The 23,716-nt window shown below is 34.9% G+C and overlaps 1 protein-coding gene across 1 annotated transcript in view; it reads left to right on the plus strand.

The window, feature by feature from the left end:
* COL11A1 (collagen, type XI, alpha 1) overlaps positions 1 to 23,716 on the plus strand; it is a 226,752-nt gene that overhangs the window by 176,511 nt on the left and 26,525 nt on the right. Inside the window, exons 47-54 of the mRNA XM_010830962.1 lie at positions 6,290 to 6,343; positions 8,021 to 8,074; positions 9,313 to 9,366; positions 14,279 to 14,332; positions 14,934 to 15,041; positions 15,328 to 15,381; positions 16,076 to 16,129; positions 17,222 to 17,275. Coding sequence (XP_010829264.1) covers positions 6,290 to 6,343; positions 8,021 to 8,074; positions 9,313 to 9,366; positions 14,279 to 14,332; positions 14,934 to 15,041; positions 15,328 to 15,381; positions 16,076 to 16,129; positions 17,222 to 17,275 — 486 coding nt within the window. The remainder of the gene's footprint in view (positions 1 to 6,289; positions 6,344 to 8,020; positions 8,075 to 9,312; positions 9,367 to 14,278; positions 14,333 to 14,933; positions 15,042 to 15,327; positions 15,382 to 16,075; positions 16,130 to 17,221; positions 17,276 to 23,716) is intronic.

Here is a 23,716-nt window from a genome sequence, read left to right on the forward strand (position 1 = left end):
AATCACCATCTGCAGTGATTTTGGAACCCCAAAAAATAAAGTCTGACACTGTTTCCACTGTTTCCCCATCTATTTCCCATGAAGTGGTGGGACCGAATGCCATGATCTTCGTTTTCTGAATGTTGAGCTTTAAGCCAACTTTTTCACTCTCCACTTTCATCAAGAGGCTTTTTAGTTCCTCTTCACTTTCTGCCATAAGGGTGGTGTCATCTGCTTATCTGAGGTTATTGATACTTCTCCCGGCAATCCTGATTCCAGCCTGTGTTTCTTCCAGTCCAGCATTTCTCATGATATACTCTGCATATAAATTAAATAAACAGGGTGACAATATACAGCCTTGACGGACTCCTTTTCCTATTTGGAACCAGTCTGTTGTTCATGTCTAGTTCTAACTGTTGCTTCCTGAACTGCATACCAATTTCTCAAGAGGCAGATCAGGTGGTCTGGTATTCCCATCTCTTTCAGAATTGTCCACAGTTTGTTGTGATTCACACAGTCAAAGGCTTTGGCATGTCATTAAAGCAGAAGTAGATGCTTTTCTGGAACTCTCTTGCTTTTTCCATGATCCAGTGGATGTTGGCAATTTGATCTCTGTTCCTCTGCCTTTTCTAAAACCATCTTGAACATCTGGAAGTTCATGGTTCACATATTGCTGAAGCCTGGCTTGGAGAATTTTGAGCATTACTTTACTAGCGTGTGAGATGAGTGCAATTGTGCAGTAGTTTGAGCATTCTTTGGCATTGCCTTTCTTAGGGATTGGAATGAAAACTGACCTTTTCCAGTCCTGTGGCCACTGCTGAGTTTTCCAAATTTGCTGGCATATTGAGTGCAGCACTTTCACAGCATCATCTTTCAGGATTTGGAACAGCTCAGCTGGAATTCCATCACCTCCACTAGCTTTGTTCGTAGTGATGCTTTCTAAGGCCCACTTGACTTCACATTCCAGGATGTCTGGCTCTAGGTGAGTGATCACACCATCGTGATTATCTGGGTCCTGAAGATCTTTTTTGTACAGTTCTTCTGTGTATTCTTGCCATCTCTTCTTAATATCTTCTGCTTTGTTAGGTCCATACCATTTCTGTCCTTTATCGAGCCCATCTTTGCATGAAATGTTCCCTTGGCATCTCTAATTTTCTTGAAGAGATCTCTAGTCTTTCCCATTCTGTTGTTTTCCTCTATTTCTTTGCACTGATTGCTGAAGAAGGCTTTCTTATCTCTTCTTGCTATTCTCTGGAACTCTGCATTCAGATGTTTATATCTTTCCTTTTCTCCTTTGCTTTTCGCTTCTCTTCTTTTCACAGCTATTTGTAAGGCCTCCCCAGACAGCCATTTTGCTTTTGCATTTCTTTTCTATGGGAATGGTCTTGATCCCTGTCTCCTGTGCAATGTCATGAACCTCATTCCATAGTTCATCAGGGACTCTATCTATCAGATCTAGGCCCTTAAATCTTTTTCTCACTTCCACTGTATAATCATAAGGGATTTGATTTAGGTCGTACCTGAATGGTCTAGTGGTTTTCCCTTAAGTCTGAATTTGGCAATAAGGAGTTCATGGTCTGAGCCACAGTCAGCTCCTGGTCTTGTTTTTGCTGACTGTATAGAGCTTCTCCATCTTTGGCTGCAAAGAATATAATCAATCTGATTTCGGTGTTGACCATCTGGTGATGTCCATGTATAGAGTCTTCTCTTATAAATAAGCAATGCTGAGCAATATATATCAGTATGTATGCTGGTGCTGCTGCTGCTAAGTCGCTTCACTCATGTCCGACTGTGTGCAACCCCATAGGTGGCAGCCCAGCAGGCTCCTCTGTCCCTGGGATTCTCCAGGCAAGAATACTGGAGGGGTTGCCATTTCCTTTTCCAGTGCATGCATGCATGCTAAGTCGCTTCAATCATGTCTGACTCTATGCAACCCTATGCAGAGCAGCCAACCAGGCTCCTCTGTCCACAGGATTCTCCAGGCAAGAATACTGGAGTGGGTTGCCATTTCCTTCTCTACAGTTGTATGAGCAGCACATATATTTGAAAATAACAAGGCATTAGAAATTAGATTGCTGATGTATATATTACCATTCATTTTCTGCTTTTTCATTTAACTGATTATTCTGAATTCTATAAGGTTGTAATTTAGAAATTTAGTTGTCATGATTAAAAAAGGTGCCTTGTAACTTGTATTTACAAAATATTGTATTTTAAAAAGTCTTCATTTACACAGAGTAAGAAATATGATATTTGATGAAGGTGATTCAAGAAATCAATTCCCCAAAAAATTGATTATATTTTCCCAGAGTACCTCTTTAAATCAGGAATCTGAAAAGATGTTAATTTAATTACCATGCTCACAATTGTGTCTTCATCCTTTAATTGAGTCTTTGGGGCAGAATAGATGTTAGCAATTATATTAGAGATTAATAATAATAATGTAGAAGTCTAGTTGCTTACTATTTGTCTCCATATGAAGAACACACATAGAATGAGAGTTCTTGGCCTGAATTCATTTTTTATTTCATCATTTAAGAGGTAAATGATTTTAAATTAACAGATCTTATAGCAGAATCTCTCTATGCATAAACTACTCCTTAGAAAAATGCTGGGACATTTGAAAACTGATTAATACTGGAGTGCCATTTTGCACATTTAGTTGCTGCAAAAAAAGGATTTGACTCATTGTGTTTCTACTGATTTCAATAATAAGAACATTCTGTCTAAACTTGGGGCTTCCCTGGTAACTCAGTTGGTAAAGAATAACCCTACAATTCAGGAGACCCCAGTTCAATGACTGAGTCAGGAAGATCTGCTGGAGAACGAATAGGCTACCCACTCCAGTATTTGGCTTCCTTTGTTACTCAGCTGGTAAAGAATCTGCCTGCAATGCAAGAGAATTTGAACTATAATCAAACTTCATAAAAAGAGATAAATATTTCAGTATTTTTCTATTGGGTGGTTTCTACTGAACTAATATCAAGAATAACATATGCATAAGTAAAATGGCAATGCAGACTAGGTGTGTTATAGAAATACAAGACAACTATGAACTAATGTTTATATAACATTCATTTTGGAAATCACAAATCAGATGCACTATATACTACAGTTGGTGGGATACAAGGAATGTGATTGTTAATTTATGTAGTGTTTATAAGGGCTTAATTATGTTTACATTGTAATGCTTAATACTTAAGGAAATGGGCTTAAACTGAAACGTTTATTTCATCTGTGTTAAAAATCTACTTGTCTTTTTAAGAATTTGAGTTTATGTTCTCCATCAATGAATTAGAATCTCTTTGGTTGTGGATCTTGGAATCTAAAATTTTAGTGACCTCTTTCAGATTATCTTTAAGCGGGATAAAATTGGAAACACCACCTGGCTATTTCCTCCCAGGAACTTCTCTAGTAATTCTAGAAGCTAGCATCAGTTGACAATAACCATTTGGCAAGTACATATGATAGGCTATTTTCCTAGACATCTAACTTACAAAATGAGAAAAAATAAATGAAATTCTAATATATGTTATTATAAATCAGTAATTAAGATTTCCTTATACAAATGAATATACAGAACATTAAAAAATTTACAAATATACTCAGTTAAGTATCCTCTCGCCAAACTGAGTCATATGGAATTGGTATATCACAAAAACAATTTAGTGGCTTATTACCAGCATTTAAAAACTGAAATATAACAAGATAAGGATAAAAATATCAAATATCATCATTATCTATTCAAGATTACTTTTTTCTTTTTTAAAATTAATTTATTTTAATTGGAGGCTAATTACTTTACAATATTGTTTTGGTTTTTGCCATACATTGACATGAATCAGCCATGGGTGTACATGTGTTCCCCATCCTGAACCCTCTCCCACCTCCCTTCCCATCCCATACTTCTGCATCATCCCAGTGCACTAGCTGTGAGCACCCTGTCTCATGCATTGAACCTGGACTGGCGAACTATTTCACATATAATAATATAGATGTTTCAATGCTATTCTCTCAGATCATCTTACCCTCGCCCTCTCTCACAGAGTCCAATAGACTGTTCTATACAGCTGTGTCTCCACTCTCCCGCATATAGGGTTATTGTTACCATCTTTCTAAATTCCATATACATGCATTAGTATACTGTATTGGGCCTGGCGTGCTGCGGTTTGTGGGGCCACAAAGAATTGGACACAACTGAGTGACTGAACTGAACTGATACTGTATTGGTGTTTTTCTTTCTGACTTACTTCACTCTGTATAATAGGCTCCAGTTTCATCCACTTCATTAGAACTGATTCAAATGTATTCTTTTTAATGGCTGAGTAATATTCCATTGTGTATATGTACCATAGCTTTCTTATCCATTCATCTGCTGATGGACACATGTACACCCATGGCTGATTCATGTGAATGTATGGCAAAAACCACTACAATATTATAATTTGCTTCCAATTAAAATTAATTAATTTAAAATATAAATTCTATATTTCATTAAAATCTCTATTTTTCCCTGGTGCTCTGCCAGTTGTTAGAGACAAAAGATTGACCTGAAAGAGCAATGTCCCATGAGTTCAGTTCAGTTCAATTGCTCAGTTATGTCCAATACTCTGTGACCCCATGGACTGCAGCACACCAGGCTTCCCTGTCCATAACCAACTCCTGAAGCTTGCTCAAACTCATGACCATTGAGTTGTTGATGCCATCCAACCATCTCATCTTCTGTCGTCCCCTTCTCCTCCTGCCTTCAATCTTTCCCAGCATCAGGGTCTTTTCCATTGAGTCAGTTCTTCACATCAGGTGGCCAAAGTATTGGAGTTTCAGCTTCAGCATCAGTCCTTCCAATGAATATTCAGGACTGATTTCCTTTAGGATTGTCTGGTTGGATCTCCTTGCAGTCTGAGGAACTCTCAAGAGTCTTCTCCAACACCACAGTTCAAAAGCATCAATTCTTCTGTGCTCAGATTTCTTCATAGTCCAACTCTCACATCCATACATGACTACTGGAAAACCAAGGCCTTGATTAGACAGACCTTTTTTGGCAAAGTAATGTCCCTGCTTTTTAATATGCTGTCTAGGTTGGTCATTGCTTTTCTTCCAAGGAGTAATCGTCTTTTAATTTCATAGCTGCAGTCACCATCTGCAGTGATTTTGGAGTGCTCCAAAATAAAGTGTCTCACTATTTCCATTGTTTCCCCATCTATTTGCCATGAAGTGATGGGACCGGATGTCATGATCTTTGTTTTCTGAATGTTGAGTTTTAAGCCAACTTTTTCACTCTCCTCTTTCACTTTCATTAAGAGGCTCTTTAGTTCTTCTTCAGTTTCTGCCATAAGGGTGGTGTCATCTGTGTATCTGAGGTTATTGATGTATTGCCCAGCAATCTTGATTCCAGCTTGTGCTACATCCATCCTAGCACTTTGCATGATATATTCTGCATATAAGTTAAGTAAGCAGGGTGACAATATACAGCCTTGACATCCCATGAGTATAAGTATGCAAACAAGTGGTACAATTGTGTTTTTAAATGTATGATTCAAATGTGTACAAAGTATTATAAAAGAGGAAATATAAACAGATATGATGAGGGGAATTAGGAAAATCAAGAGGGAGTACAGTAATATTTTTTTGCTGGCCCATAAAGATAGGGCCAGGTGAAATCTGAGTGCAGCTGCTCTGATTTTATTCAATAGCATAGAACCTCTCCTAAAGCAATTACACTGCAATTGAACATAAAGGAAATAGATTTGAGTAAATAAAGGAAGTGTAATATATCAGGTCTCATGGCCTTATGAGTTTTTAAGATCCAGAACTGGAATTAACAGGTCAAGAGATCCGAAGATATTTGTAACCCTGGACATATGTTGGATGGACTATTTATTTTCAAAGGAGTTTTGTCTAACTGTTCCTATCTATAAAATCCTCACCGGGAAGAGGTGTCCTAAAATAATTTGGAACAAGATTTTTCAAAAACATTTTTACAATGTTAATTCCATATACTACTCATAAAAGATAGAGAAAATGATTAGGTATTCATAAATTCCCAGAACAGATTATATACTTAGTTCTTGTAATTGAAATCAAAAGTATAATACTATGCAAAGCATGAATTTTGTGAATGTACATATATGATTCCTTAATATTTAGTCAATATTTGCATTATGTGTATTTTGACAGATGATAGTTTATGAGTCTTAATTCCACATTCTTATTTAGCATTTAACTTTGAATTCTATATGAGAAATTGGACAAATATTTCTTTTTAAATACATGAATGAATTTTACTGTTTCTCTATTTATGTTTTCTTAGGGTCTTCCAGGCCCACCTGGTGAAAAAGGAGAAAATGGGGATGTTGGTCCCATGGTAAGTTTTTATTTTCTAGAATTGATGTATATTGTGAATTTCCACATCACTAGTATCTTTCTCAAGGCTTATTAATATAAACAAAGTAGTCTTAAAGGTTATGACTTTTCAGATTGTTGGCTCCCTGTTCCTCACCCAGACTTGCACCTGCCACTTTTAAAGTTTCTTGCACTGTCTTGACTATTTCTCTATCTTTCCTTTTTCTCTCTTCAGAATAATGTTGTGCACACATATGGCCTTTTTTGGTTGATATATTGTTATATCTGTTCTATTTCTCTGTGTATATATTGTTGCTGCTGCTGCTAAGTCGCTTCAGTAGTGTCCGACTCTGTGCGACCCCATAGATAGCAGCCCACCAGGGGCTCCCCTGTCCCTGGGATTCTCCAGGAAAGAACACTGGAATGGGTTGCCATTTAAACTGCTACACTTTGGTTTTTTTTTTGTTTTTTTGTTTTTTTAGTCTTTAGCTTTAGCTCTGGCCTTTGATGTGAAACAGGTGAATAATAGATAATTGTTACCCAGGATTTGGGTAACTAACAAATGTTAACATACTATTAAAAATTAATTACCCTTTAAAACAAATTCTTAATTTAATGAGGAATTTTATCTTAATCAAAATGCTTTGGCCTAATAATATTCAATTATTCATTCTGGATTTTTGCTCTAAATTTAATATTTCAGCTAAAAATTTAAAATATATATATTTGTTGATCAAGCACTACCTTGGTAAGGAAAAAATAAGCCAGGGTCATTGACATCTATAATGAAATGAATACATTTTCTAATTGCTCTTTCCCTTTGGTAAACATTGCCTCCAATATTTGCTCCCTTCAAAATACATATTTTGATAATTTTATACTTACATGTTAGATTTTATAAGGAACAAGAAACATAAACATTGCCCATTCAAAATAACTAATTAATACCCCAAAGAGTTTCAGTTGCATAGCAAGCTTCTCTCTGAATACTCTTGCTATGGTCCCCTGAATCATTAATACATTCTCTCTGATTTATGGTAATAGCTAATAGCTAATAGTCAAACATGACATGAGAATAAACTGTGACCTCTAAGTACTAATGCCCTGGGATTTACTACAGATGAATTTAAACACAGTCTTGAAGTAAGGGGTTCTGGCCATCAGTATTTTACAAAAATTGTCCCAAAGTAATTTTAATGCATAGCCAGGAGCAAGAACCTTTATTTAAGGATGACAACTAAACAGTTAATCTTATTCCAGTTCTGGCATATATAACATGAGAGCTGATATTAAAAAAGTGAAAATATACAAATAAAAAATATAGAATTAATGAATTCTAAATCTACTCAAGCACTGTTTATTTTCCCAACTTTATGTCTCCTTTATACTCTAGCATTCTAGTATATTCTGGTATATAATATTTTAGTTGTATTATGAATTCATTGTACTGGATAGTATTAATAGACTTTTATAATTTTTAATTAAATTGTTCTTCCTGCAGTTCTAATTTCCCCATATCTATGTGTAAAGAAGCATTTGCTAACATAATCTTGTATCCATTAAGAATGATACCTGATTTGCTTTATTGACTATGATTTTGCAGACTGAAGCTTCTTTTTGTTTTCTTAATCACAAAATGAAAACATCAGGAATGCATTTGAGTTCAGTCTATATAAACCTTAATATTCTTCTCTTACAGGGTCCACCTGGTCCTCCAGGCCCAAGAGGTCCTCAAGGTCCCAATGGAGCTGATGTAAGACTGTGAAATATGTTAGTTATTTTGAAGTTATATAGATATTACATAATGGCAGGCAGTATCTAAAATACAATGGGGATAATTACACTCCTTTGAAATGTTTACATGAACAATAGCTTAAGTGTCATTTACTCACTTCATTTTTTTTAAAGGAAAAGAAAGGCTTCGTAGGGAGCTAGTCCCTACAAATGTTACTATAATATAGGTACAAAGTTTATATTCATTATATATTTAGTGAGAAATATATATTGAGTGAGAAATATTCACTAAAGCACCACATTGTTCAGTTCAAATTACTGTGTCTTGCACATAATAATTCTACACTGCTGCTGAATTGTTTCAGATTTAACCTTTATTTTTTACAACTGCTTGAGGAGATGGTTTGTAATTGCCTTGATTACAGTAGCCTAGGTCTGTGCCCCAAACATCCTTTATCTAAAAGTTTTGCAATTTTGTATTTTTTTCTGTAAAATATATCAGAGTAATGTGTGCATTATAATATATTTACTTCTTACCCTGTAAAAAATGTTTCCTCTTAATTGTATAAATGATCTCCCCCAAGCTTAACTGTTGACTGATTGTTCCAATATTACAGGTGTGTAATGTCATATTTATCTTATTGTTACTATTAACAAATTTATAGACTTTGGTGTTCTGTTTCCATTTGACTTTCCCTTTTCATAAAGAGCAAGTTATTTATTCTTGTCTTTATTGCTCTTCTGTTATTCCTGGTTTTAATGCTGGCAGGCCAGAACTAGGTAAAATAAATTACATGCAGATATACTAAAAATGCTTTTAGGTTTTAATTCTTCTAAGTAATTTAAAGACTAAGAGATGGTTTATATTGTTTTTGCATGGATTGTAATATTCTTAATCAGAGTCATATTTTGATCCACTAAGAAAATCTGCAAAACCATCCTCTAAGTCTGATCTACTCACCTGGCAGAAAAATTGAAATTATGTTCCAAGTATCAACTGACATGACTAGAGTTGGAAAGTCCTCTGCTTTATCTCCAGAATTCTGGTGCATTTGAAAATCAATGTAATACAATTAAATTATTTGCTATCCAGCACATTTGACAACTTCATAAAGTTCATCATTTTGTCTCATCTTTCAAATGACTTGAGATATTCTTGCACATATTTCTCTCTTTGAGAACAAGTGGATGTATGTTTATGAATTTATATCTTATTACAAGAGTAAGGATAACTGTATTCCCTTTCTTACACTGCAGGGACCACAAGGACCTCCAGGATCCATTGGCTCAGTTGGTGGTGTTGGAGAAAAGGTAAGGGATGCAGTGATAGACAGTTAAAGCAGGAGTTTAATAATATCAGTTAGTATTTTAAGGGCTTATAATAGTTGTGTCTTTCTAATGTTTTGCACATATTTATATCATCTTCTGTGATAGTGAAATAAATTAAAAGTAAAATGATTTAGAGGTGTAACATTTTTTATTGCCAGGCATGGTGCTGGGTGGTATAAATGGATTACTCCCGGTAATTAACAAAACCACCCCATGATGATAATATTTTTCCACATTTTTAGGCTAAGTGTGCAGAATATAGAGAATATCAGTAATTTCATCAAAGTTTTGTCAATAGAAAGTGACTAAATCAAGATCCACTTTAACCCAGGTATATTTGATTAGACTGTGTCTGTAGTAACATTCTACTGAAAATAGAAGAGATTGGTTGATGCAACTGACTTAAAAGAGAGAAAAGAATCCTTCACAATACAAAAGAATTAATCATTTATTTTGTAATATTTGGACAAAATTGTCCAAATATGTATTTTCATTACTAAATTTACTAAATTTTCATTACTAAATACAGTAATTGTATTTTCATTACTAATTGAGCTTCCCTAGTGTCTCAGACAGTAGAGTCTGCCTGCAGTGCAGGAGACCTGGGTTCAATCCTGGGTTGGGAAGATCCCTTGGAGAAGGAAATGGCAACCCACTCCAGTATTCTTGCCTGGAAATCCCATGGATGGAGGAGCCTGGCAGGCTACAGTCCATGGGATTGCAAAGAGTCGGACACAACTGAGTAACTTCAATTTACTTTACTTTTTTCATTACTAATACTGTCTTTGGCACTTTTCAAAATAGTTGACATTGATATAATATCTGGGCTCTGAATAGTTTCCTTTTATCATGAAAATGATTTTATTTAAAATATCTGCTTTTCCTTTTTATAAAAATGATAAAATGATTCTCTTATTTGTTATTTATGCATTCACTCTCATTTCTTAAAAGAACTTTCAAGAAAATTAACATTAATATTGTTTTACTTAAAAAATAAATTCTTCATTAGTTTGAGGCATAGAAATGTCATGCTATAAAATATGCAGTGGAAAAAATTTAGAAATTTCCTGTGTTTGCTTCAGTTTTGTTAATAAATATCAGAAGTATAGACTTATCATAAAAATGATTCTGTTGTTTAGTCTCAAAAATTTTGATGTATCATATATTACATTCATGATTTATTTTTGTTAAAAGATTTAGTCCTCAGAAAAGATATGTAATTGGTTGAGAATCTAGTACTTTAGTGTTTATTTCTTCCCAACACCCACATTCTAGCATTTTGATTATAATTAATTTTATATAATTGCCTATTTAAATAGTTTATTAATTACTAAATTAGAAATAGTTGAAAGCTATTATCTAATTCTTCCCCTGGAGAAGGAAATGGCAACCCCTTCCAGTATTCTTGTCTGGGGAATCCCATGGACAGCGGAGCCTGGTGGGCTACAGTTCATGGAGTTGCAAAGTCAGACACCATGAGTGAGCGACTAACACTTTGACTTTCATCTAATTCTTGCTTCATAAGAAGGCTGGTTCTTTAATTCTGATTGACTAACTCTTGGTTTATATTTTTAAAGTTTCTGTTTAAAAAAATGCAGATAAATTGAGAATGGAATTCAAAGAACTTTTTCTTTGAGTTCAGTTGACATAGGAAGACTAACAGAAGAGAAGACTGCTATCTGATGGTGTCACAGTAATAGACAGATGAAGGTAGCCCATGCCTTTCCTCTTTCTTCCCTTTGCATCATCTTCTTTTGGTTCTAATACTGAACAAATAATTGTGAAGACTAGTCTCTAATTTTAGTTTTCTGCCCATATAACAAATTCTAAAACCATTTTACAACTTTTTCATCTTATTTTGTTTCCTAAAGCTTTTGGGTACAGTGGGAGTACTGTTAAGTACTTAAGTTGCTTCTTTAATGGTTTTATCCTCTGCCCTACTCTAGAAGATAAGCATGGATGCCAGATGTTTGGAGCTTTGGGAAATTCCCTTCCCATACTGTTTCCATTTGCTTAAAGTCTATCTGGTAATATCTGGCCACTTTTGCATCTTCATAGAATAATTCGGTCAGTCAGGATAGGTGTTTGACTTCTTACAATTAAAACGTCTAAATTTGTTGTACTTAAAAAAAAACAGAGTTTTATTTTTCTCTATTTAAAAACATTTCTATGTGACAGCAAGATAGAAATAAAATCCTAATTTTCTTTTCTTTTCTTCAGAATCTAGGGTATAGATTCTGGCTATACTTTGAATCTAGGGTATACATTGATGTAGATTACAGATTTTTGAGATCGAATCTGATTTGATTTGAATGCTTTCTCATTTCTATGCTGGAAATTTATTTTCAGTCCCAAATTCAATAGAAAAAAGAAAAGCTAAGCTACTTTAGTCATGCTGCACTTTGCTTAAATAAATTTAACTTGTTTTCTGTGTAATATATATTTGCTATTGATGGATTTTGTACTTTAGTATTTTCCTCAAAACAATGAATGCATATTTTATGAATTGAGGCAGACAGAGTAATTTGCTGTCCCTTCTGAAGGGGGCTTTAATCTGAACAAGTGTGTTATAGAATGGGATAAAATGGTTAAATGATAAGTAATAATTGTATAATCTACCACCTCTTTCATATACCAGTGGTCTTCATAGAATTTACATTATTGTAAATACACTACTATTACTTAGAATAAGCATGGTATAGCCTTGTTGATACTAGAAATATTTAATTTATATAATCTAGTCTTGTTTCACTGTATTATCGCTTTACTTGTGATCTTGTTCCATCCTTTTTCAATTTTAAATGGGATCTTTAGAGATAATATTAAGATCATCTTAAGTAATTGCTATTTATATTGTGCACATTTGTCTATAATATAACCAAAGATGTAATTTTCATATATATTTAGTCATACTGCTACATATTAGATCTCTAGAACTTATTCATCTTGAGTATCTGAAATTTTGAATCCTTTGACTAACATCTCCCCATGGCTCCAGTCTCCAACCCCTGGTGACAACCAATCTACTCTCTGCTTGGGTGAGCTTGGCTTTTTTAAATTCCATCTAACTGAGGTTATGCAGTATGCTGCTGCTGCTGCTGCTAAGTCGCTTCAGTCGTATCCGACTCTGTGCGACCCCATAGACGGCAGCCCACCAGGCTCCCCCGTCCCTGGGATTCTCCAGGCAAGAGTGGGTTGCCATATCCTTCTCCAATGCATGACAGTGAAAAGTGAAAGTGAAGTCGCTCAGTCGTGTCTGACTCCTAGCCACCCCATGGACTGCAGCCTACCAGGCCCCTCCGTCCATGGGATTTTCCAGGCAAGAGTACTGGAGTGGGTTGCCATTGCCTTCTCCATGCAGTATACTATATACATTCCATACAATGAATTTAATATGGACATTTTACATTTGATTTGAATGGAAAACCACTTAAGTTTTTTCAAAGATGTGAATAATGACCCTTAAAATATCACCTACATTTTATTCCATCATCCTGGGATTGCTGAATTATTCATTGCTTTGAAAATAATGTAAATATAATATTTTACTTATAAAGTTTATTCACGATAATTGGAAATATTTTCTACTTATCTTGAGAGAGAAAATAATTTATACACAATAATAGTACTAATAAATTCTTAGAAAGTACTTGATCTCTTCCCTCATTATGCAGACAATTTCAAAAGTTAAAATATGTGCATATTCTCAAAGAATAAGAAATTGTGTACACAAAATAGTCTCTCCCTTGGAATTATGTTTATATTTGATTTCAAACAAATTCATGAACAGTCGGTTTGTGCCAGGAACATTAGAAATAGCCAAGTTAAAAATTAAAGGAAATTCAGGCCTCATTTTTTTTTAATTAGAATAATTTTTATTTCAGAGTTTCTACTACTATGGGTTTTACATAGAAACATGCATGGCACATCAATGTACTCTATTACTTCACTTGAATGATTACTTGAACAGAATATTGTGTTTGTATGCATTTCTAAGTATGAAGAGTTAATAACAGACTTTCACAAGAGAAAATCTATTAGTCTAGGAGGTTTATTTATTATTCCACTGAGTCAGAAAATAACCATCCATATCTATATATGGAAATCATAAAAACTACCTATATATATTGGGGAAGTATATATATTGGAGAAGGAAATACACACACACACACACACACACATAAGAGAGGGAAATGGCAACCCACTTCAGCATTCTTTCCTAGAGAATTCCATGGATAGAGGAGCTTGGCAGGCTATAGTCCATGGGACTGCAAAAGGGTCAGTCATGACCTAGCGACTTAACTATATATATATATATATAGAGAGAGAGAGAGAGAGAGAGAGAGAGGCTCAAAAGAAGAAATTTTAATTAGTATCTAAGTATCAATATGCATCTTATAGTCTTTTTGTATTTATTTATAGCTCCTCTTCAGACCTCTACTAACTAATTTGATAGGATTATCAAAATACTACCAAATTGTTTGATTAGAGCAAATTAATATTTTAGAGAGAAAACATTTTTAATTGTTTAATCCATAAGTTTAATTGTAATGTGAATATTGATGCAACACAATACACAGTTTTTAGCAAACATGTGAATGTCTGTTTTGTGTGCTTTGGTGGTAACTTGGCTTAATATTCTGGCTATTAACTAAGTGATGAGAATTGTAGCATCCAGCGTATTCAGTTCTATTAATATCTCCCCAGTTGAGAAATAAAAGTATTAAGGTCAGTAACAGAAAAACTTCCTTCTTTTTATCAAAGTTGTCCCTGCTTTTTAAACAACATAATGAGTTAAGGGCTGGTTTAAAGTGTCATGGTCATCGTTGAAGGCAATTTTACAAATGCAAAACATCGTTTCTGTGTTCTGATAACTAATTTCTCTTCTTTACAGGGTGAACCTGGAGAAGCAGGGAACCCAGGGCCTCCTGGGGAAGCAGGCACAGGTGTAAGTGCTGGCTTATTGTCAATATAGTGTTTTAGGGATAAGATATTTCTTTCAGAGTATTTTAAACATGGAACTTAACTCCTAGATGTGATTCAGTTACTTGGTTTCCCTTTCCAGTCCATTAAGAATCATCACAAATGCAGAGCCTTTTTATTTAATAATTTTGCCTATCCTCTGCATATTTTTGACTCACACAGAAATTTAAAAAATATTACATATGCATAAATTAGAACATTAAGAACTGTAAGATATTTATTGCACATATCTTTTGTGGACTATCCACAAAAGAACAAACCCTGCTACATCAAGTGATTATATATGAATTGTATTAGGATGGTACTATTCTGACTTAGATTGGTTTAAACTGAGGGTGACCTTGACTTCCAGAAAACATTTGGCCATGTCTGGAGACATTTTTGGTTGCCACTCTTGGAGGAAGGATAACTGCTGGCATCTACGTAATAACACCTGGATGGTGGCAAACGTCTTGCAATGCAGGAGACAGGTCCCACAGCAGAGAAGCGCCTGACCTAATATGCTGAGGTTAAGAAGCTGTTTTAAAACTTGCAAGAGAATCAGGTGTTTTTCTTATGTTGTGTAGGGTCCCAAAGGAGAAAGAGGAGAGAAAGGAGAAGCTGGTCCCCCGGGTGCTGCTGGACCTCCTGGTGCTAAGGGACCGCCAGGTGATGATGGCCCAAAGGGTAATCCGGTGAGTGACGCTGGTCCTCTTTAAAGTGAAATCTGTGGCAAAGCTCCTTGAAACTTTTCATAGAAAGATTAGAAATCATGAGACTTTGGCCCATAGTTGGTGAAGTTAACTTTTCTTCATTTTATATATTCATAAGCATTCTTAATTCACACCATTTAAAAAAATTTTCTAGCAGAAGAAAGATATTTTATATGGTTTCGCCATGACTTTTACCTCTTAAACTTCAGAATATCATGACTTTTTATGAAACTATTTTTCATTATTTCCTTTTAAAACATTATCTTAGGGTCCTGTTGGTTTTCCTGGAGATCCTGGTCCTCCTGGTGAGCCTGGCCCTGCAGTAAGTATCATGAGAAAACAAAAGAATTATTTTCATGAGGAATCTTCCCAGTAAATAATTAAAGAAAAGCCTTAATTACTTCAGTGGATCCTCAAAATTAGGAAGAAAAGAAAGATGTAAACTGTAGCCACGTGTACCAGAACAAAAAATTTATATATTTGAAGATTATTAGACTTGCGTTGCATGATTATTATTATCTCTTCATTGGGTTAGTGTTCCAGATTTTGTTGGGTTGTACATATTAATTATCTGAGTAGCAGCAAAGAGTCGGACACGACTGAGCAACTGAACTGAACTGAACTGAGCAGCATTACTTTTATTTCAAAATTATAGGAGTTCTGCTTTTACCTCAGTCTGTTCTAAGATCCAAATATCTCAAACTGCATCATATTTGTTCATAGTTAAAGGATGCACCCTTCTTGTATAATAATTATATCTTCCCCTTTCCTTATATTCAGAGCACACTATATATTTTTTAATTTCATATGAAAGAAATTTCATAAATTTTATGGTAAAAGTAAGAGATTCTACAATTCTTAAAAATAAGAACAACTGAAAGAATATAATGATACTCTTGTCTATCAGGTAATAATTTATCTTAAGGACTAAGCTGGTGCATCATATCTTTTTTTTCCTGATAAAAGTGAGTTAATGGTGAGAAATACCTGGGTTCATTTTCTTTTGCTGATTATAGGGTCAAGATGGTGTTGGTGGTGACAAGGGTGAAGATGGAGATCCTGGACAACCGGTAAGTAAGCACACTATTTTATTTAGTTTCTACAGAGTCTCAAGATATTTTAAAGAAGTAATCGGGCTCTCAAAAGCATAGCTAAATGTACACATATTTTTCTTAATGAATTATCAGTTATATTTGAACTCCAGTTTAAATTCAGTCTTCCATGGAATGTTTCTTACTTGATACAGTTTAAGAAATATAAGCACAGCCTTCGTAATAAAAACTAAAGCATAATAGTGATTTTGTCACACCAGATCACATTAACTATTTCTCCAGTTGTGTTAAGTGGAAAATCATTGTCACACCAGATCACATTCAACTATTTCTCCAGTTGTGTTAAGTGGAAAATCATTTTAAACTCACAAGTGAGACTTAAATGAAGAAAACGAGGTTATCAGCCTATTATTAGGATGAATTACTTCAATTTCTAACCTAAATAACTCAGCATTATTGGACTATTTTTTTATTTTTTAATTTGGGAAATACAGCAGAAGGCTTCGGCCACATGTGGTATTTAAGGAGGAAGTAAGGAGGGTGCTTACTTAACTAGGAATGAAAGACAAACTGCACTCTGAACATAACTCTGTCTCTAGAGTCATATCCACTGGATGTTTGCAGTCACAGATATATAGGTTTATTCTATGTGAATAAGACTTGTGGGTCATATCCCAGCATGTTGTGTTCTCCTTTGCATAAAAAAGGGTAGTGTTGCACAAGATAAAATTAGAGATATAGATTCATAGTTCACAGATGTATGTGATACGAATAGAATTATTAACCACATGGTTCTATTAATTAGTACACCGACTGGATATTTTTCAGATATAAATTAACACTTAAAAAACAGTTTTAAATAGAAGGAATTCAATTCCACTTTTTTTCTTCTATTTGTATGAAGAAGTTTTCCATATAAATTTAGCACTTGTAATTATAGATATCTGGAGGAAGTTTAAGTATCTGAAATAGGGATGAGATATTCCAGGAAATAGATGTGGAGAAATGAAAAAAGCATGTTGGTTTCAGTCCAGATTTTGAACAGTGCTGGGAGCCATAAAATAATACCCATAAAATTGCTTTAAAAGATATTTTTTTCACATTTTATAGGGTCCTCCTGGCCCATCTGGTGAGGCTGGCCCACCAGGTCCTCCTGGTAAAAGAGTAAGTTTTAAAAATTCTTTATTTGAAATATCTACTAATTATCCATTCTGTGTATAAATTTGTATAATATATATAAGCTGTAGGCAACATTTTAATGGTACTGAAATATATAAGTCTTAGAGAATAATTTCCTGAATTTGTCAAAATAATTGTTAATGTAGAACACACTTTAATTGACAGGTTTAATCTGTCACCGTGAAAAGTAGTTTTACACTTCTCTGTGCTTAGGTCTCCTCCTCTGTAAAAATGTCACAGGCTTTTTAAAAGACTCTGCTGATACCCTGAACTTCAGCTCATGGTGGTGCCTGAATTCCGGTGCTTCTTGAAAGAATTATAGAAACCTTATTACAGTATCAATAGTATGAGCTCAGAAATCAGCATGTTAGATTGCTTTGCACTGTCAAACTACTCTGATTTGGAAACAATGGCTGTATTTTAAAAAAGAACTATAGTAAAATATAAAAATCGTGTTCAAAATATTGGCTACAAAGGAACCTAGGAGATTTGCTTTATTGCTTTGTCCCTATTATTATACTGTTTTTATAATAAAACAATCCTGTAGACCTGCCTCTTGCAGCTCTTCTATCAATATCCAGTGCTCTCCTGCACCTTCTTTAGTCTATTTTTTAACCTATCCATGAACAGAATATGTGGTAAACATTAAAATGTGTTTCATAGGTCTTATTTCCTCTTCAGTAATTCAAAAGCACAGAGCAGTTGGGGCCACGCTTGTTTTCTAGGGTAGCTTTATATTAGGAAGTATTCATACTATACATCTTCCTATACACAGAGTATGAACAGGTTTTAATTCCATCTCTCAGGATCAGAGGAGCCTGGCAGGCTACAATCTGTGGGACTGCAAAATGTCAGACACAACTGAAGTGACTTACCATGCACTCAGGATATAAATTTGAGTTAATATTTACAACCAAACACTTCTCTGCCAGAATGACCTTAGTTTGTAGTAAATATTGTCTTTGAATACAATTTTATCCCAATGACCAAGTGCCTGTTTTAACTTTTCTCCTCCACTTCCTCTTTTTCTTTCTCATTATTATTTTATTTGTTTGCTTGTTTTCTTTTTGTTAGCAGGCCAAAAGCATAATCTTGATAGAAAAAGAAATATATCTCAAAACAACCATTGGGCTATTATTCTTATATACATTCTCAATCACTCGGTTGTGTTTGACTCTTTGTGACCCTATAGACTGTAGTCTGCCAGGGTCCTCTGTCCATGGGATTCTCCAGGCAAGAATATTGGAGTGGGTTGCCATGACCTTCTCCAGGAGATCTTCCTGACCCAGAGATTAAACCCCATCTCTTAAGTCTCCTGCATTAGCAGGCAGGTTCTTTACCACTAGCACCACCTGGGAAGCCCAGAAATACAACTTAGAATAAGTTAATTTCTTTGAGTCTTAATTTTCTCATTTATAAAGTGGGAAAAATAATATTCAATGCTGGAGTGAAATTAATAAATGTATATTTAAATCATCACATCTAATATCTGGATTTATCAAGAGTTCAAAGAGTGAATGCTCTTCCTAAGGAGTTAAATACAAGTTTTGAATTACAGCATCATTTATAAATGAAACAAGCATGTTAATTAAAATGTACAGATAAGATAGACATTTTCTTCTAATTTCTGAGTTCTGTAAATTGACATGAAAGTTCATTAGCAATGAATTTATAACTTCATAATTAATTACATTTTTGAAATGTAGAATACTGTGATTCTGTTGAGGTAAATACATATTTGTATTATTTATTTGATGTAAATGCATATAAAATCATGTAACATAAACTGTAAAGGAATTTCCTATGAGAACTACTGCCAGAAAACAGAGCATTAAATTCATGATGACTGCATATAACAATAACATGGATTTGCTAAGCAACAGGGATTTAGACCTGGTTTGAGAAATGTGCAAAGGAAGTACTTGTGAACTTTGCTGTGTGTCTGTGAAGTCACCTTGTTTATGAACTGAAGGAACACAAACTCCTGAGCCTGAAGAGATAAGTGAAGTGCAAGTAACTCAGTCATGTCCAACTCTTTGTGACCCCATGGACTATACAGTCCATGGAATTCTCCAGGCCAGAATACTGGAGTGGGTAGAATTCTCCCTTCACTAGCTTTTGCATTCAGCCAGCAGGCAGTATTGTCTTTGATGCAAGAATCAATTTAAAATTCAGTTCAGTTCAGTCGCTCAGTCATGTCCGACTCCAACTGCCAGAGTACACCCAAACCCATGTCCATTGAGTCAGTGATGCCATCCAACCATCTCATCCTCTATCATCCCCTTCTCCTGCCCTCAATCTTTACCAGCATCTGGTCTTTTCAAATGAGTCAGCTCTTCACATCAGGTGGCCAAAGTATTGGACTTTCAGCTTCAACATCAGTCCTTCCAATGAGCACCCAGGACTGATCTCCTTTAGGATGGACTGGTTGGGTCTCCTTGCAGCCCAAGAGACTCAAGAGTCTTCTGCAACACCACAATTCAAAGCATTTAAAATCACCTTTGTGGAAACAGCAAAAACATTCCTATACAATAATTATAATATCTGATCTATACACTTATGACTTGATTGAATATGGAATTTCCTTACCATTTATTTCCCTTTAGTTCATCTGGAAAGTATAATTTTAAATAAGCTTTGTATGTAATTTGTGGAAATTAATATTTGTCTTATCCTTTGTTTCCCTACATTGGACACAACACAAAAGTAGATCAGTAACAATTTTGCTATAACATCTCATAGCAGAAATAACAATGAATAGAAATGTGTTGAAAAGTATTTTACTTCCCTTGAGGGAATCTTACAAATAAATGATAATAAACTTTCCTGATAGAATATTGATCGGAATGTTGTGAGTAGCAGTGGTATTAAGAAACATCATTCTAACAGTTATTGAACAGGTAGGAAAATTAAGTTGCCATTTGTAGTACATGTACCTTCTGTCATGCATTTTAATACTTGAGAATAAACATATATTTCCTTAAGGCACTAGAAGACTACAGTTTGTATCAATAAGCCATTGGATTTTAATGCTCCAGTTACCATTATGGCTGTTTGAAACCAAGAGCTAGTTCAAAACCCTTATACTGGAAAAGAAAAATCTACAGGTGACTAAACTGATTTAAACATTATAATTTGAAAATGCATATACTAAATGGAATTTTAAGGAGTTTATCTCATTTTTGCCAAAGGAAAATTGACAAAAAATTAAAGCAATAACTGATGTTATTAATTGATACAAATATAGAGGAAATTCTAACCAACTCTATATGCTCATATATAACATATATGAGCCTATGCCTTTATGCATGGATGTGAATGGTCAGAAGATAAAGTGTTATAAGGAAACATCCTTTCCATATCTACCTACCGTAAGATAAAGATCAGATATTAGGTTCTTAGGAAAGCCTTCCTATTGCCAAACTAGATCAGTATACCTTTCTCGTACACCTATTTCATCTCCCTGTGTTTTACAATGTACTGTAGTTGTTAATATTGTCTTCTCTCTTTAAACTTTGTGGATTGCTAGAGTTTCACCATTTTTCTTACATTCTCCAGGCACAGTACATTTCTGGCATCTAAGAAAGTTTTAATTATTTGCAGCATGTGTGGAAGATTGTGTAAATTGAAGAAAAATATTGTAAAATGTGAATAGTGGAAAGGACTATATTGTATATTTTGAAAGTGAAGTGAAAGTGTTAGTTGCTCAGTCGTTTCTGACTCTGCAATCCCATGGACTATAGCCAATCAGGCTTCTCTGTCCATGGGATTCTGCAAGCAAGAATACTAGAGTGGGTAGCCTTTCCCTTCTCCAGGGGATCTTCCCAACTCAGGGATTGAACCCTGGTCTTCCGCATTGCAGGTGGATTCTTTACCAATTGAGCCACCAGGGAAGCCCAAGAATACTGGAGTGGGTAGCCTATCCCTTCTCCAGTGGATCTTCCTGACCCAGGAATCAAACTGGGGTTTCCTTCATTGCAGGCGGATTCTTTACCAGCTGAGCTACCAGAGAAGCCCATTGTGTATCTTATATAATGTATATTTCTCACAGCAAGAAAAATCTTACATAGCAGTGATTACTGATTTATAAGAAGTATTTATTGTATCATGTTTTATGAAACATTTTCCAATCAGAACACTCATTACTTCATGATAGTACAGCAACTAATTCACTGCCTTAAGTCCTTGCCTCTCTGTTTAATGCAGATATCTGAGAAAGACATGACTAAAACAAGTATGTCCATAGGCATTGTTTAGTTTTCTTTTTTTAAGAAAACTGCCTATTCTCTTAGAAAAATTACATTATCCATTTTCACTGTAGTCTTTCTTAAAAATAACCCTGTTTCATCTAGAAAAAATATATAAAGAATAAGAGAAAAATGGGAAAAATGAGATAAAGAACAGACCAAAGTCATTTAATGTGGATTTCCACCAGGATAGACATTAGGCATTCATTCAAAGAAGAAATAAATCCTTTTGGGATGAAAAAGTGAAAGTGAAGTCGCTCAGTTGTGTCCGACTCTTTGTGACCCCATGGACGGTAGCCTACGCAGCTCCAGGTCCATGGGATTTTCCAGGCAAGAATACTGGAGTGGGCTGCCATTTCCTTCTCCAGGGGATCTTCCCAACCCAGGGGTCGAACCTGGGTCTCCTGCATTGCAGAGAGACGTTTTACAGTCTGAGCCACTAGGGAAGCCCTTGGGATGAAAAAACTTTCTATTAAATCACAATTTTGTGGCTGTGCTGTAGCAACATTTTTGTTACATTTTAGATTGTTGATGACTTGCTTTTTCTAAAGCTGGATATTTATATATCTTCTGTATTATAAAGTTCAATCTCAAAGTTATTACCTTTATGTCACTATTGTAAGGTAAAATCTTCACAGAATAAAGAAAAGCCCATTATTCATTGAATCTCATTTCTCTTCCCCAAATTATAATTATTACGGCTATTTTACCCACTGTCCTTCCCTGATGGCTCAGATGGTAAAGAATCTGCCTGCAATGTGGGAGACCCAGATTCCATCCCTGGGTGGGGAAGATCCCCTAGAGAAGGAAATGGCAACCCACTCCAAGTATTCTCGCCTGGACAATTACACGTGCAAAGGCTTCAGTCCTTGGGGTCACAAAGTCGGACAGGACTGAGAGACTAACACTTGCACACTTGAACAAGTAGTATTTTAGCCGTCATGCCAATATGTTCAATTGATGTATAATTGACTTACAATATTATATTGTTTCACTGTACAACATAGTGATTGGATATTTTATGCATTATAATCATCACAATAAGTTTAGCTACAATCTGCACACCAAAATATGACTCAACTCTTTAACACTAAGAAATATTTGAAGCTTATGCTTCTCTGGAGAAGTACTCTTGCATAAATAGTATGAAATTCAAAAGATACACTTAAGTTTCAATGCCTATATTATTGTTAACAAATTACTGCTTGAATTGTAAACAGGAGACTGCTTACAGAATTTATACATTTCTTATTTTGGGGTCAAGGAACAAGGAATGTCTAATAATAGATGAAGCTACAGTGATAATACTGAGAAAATAATTACTGATGATATATTCATTGCCTCTCTCAGAGATAAATGAGTTCACAGAACTCTGAATTTGATGAAGTGCTTGATCCTCATTTTAAATGTGGATTTTAAAGACCAAATGAAAGGTTAGCATTTATTCACCAGTAGAATATTAATAAAGCATCTGAAAGAAATTCATCTTCCCTCGCCTTGCATCCACCGATTAATATTGTTTCTTCTACACTCCCCAAACTCCAATCTCAATCTTAGTGGATGATTTTGAACACAATTCATAGCAGAAATTAAGTAAACAAATGAAAAGCAGCAAAGTCTAGGGGTAAATGAAATAGTACAATTTCCTAGATATCATTCAGTTCAGTTCAGTTCAGTCACTCAGTAGTGTCTTTTTAAACTTCCTGTACTTATGTCTGAACTTGTGTAAAAATTTTCAGCACAATTAAGTTTCAGGTTGAATCTTAATGTTTGTTGCTGCTGCTGCTGCTGCTAAGTCGCTTCAGTCATGTCCAACTCTGTGCAACCCCATAGATGGCAGCCCACCAGACACCCCTATCCCTGGGATTCTCCAGGCAAGAACACTGGAGTGGGTTGCCATTTCCTTCTCCAATGCATGAAAGTGAATGTTTGTTAAGTAATAATAAATATCAGTAAATTAGTGGAAATTAAATAAATATTTTATAATCCAGTCATAAATTTGTTATGTCTTAGAATGAATTTGTTAGGAATATATACCTTGTTTATCCCACCACAGCGAGAGGGAAGAAGCACTCTTACTGATTGGACTGTCAAACCAAATGCCCTGGTTGTGTTGATTTGAAAGATTTCTAAGAGATGCCATAAGTGAAAATATCAATGACCTAAAAATAATGAATAG

The sequence above is a fragment of the Bison bison genome, unplaced genomic scaffold, assembly GCF_000754665.1.
Source record: "Bison bison bison isolate TAMUID 2011002044 unplaced genomic scaffold, Bison_UMD1.0 scf7180017864519, whole genome shotgun sequence".
Classification (NCBI taxonomy): Eukaryota; Metazoa; Chordata; class Mammalia; order Artiodactyla; family Bovidae; genus Bison; species Bison bison.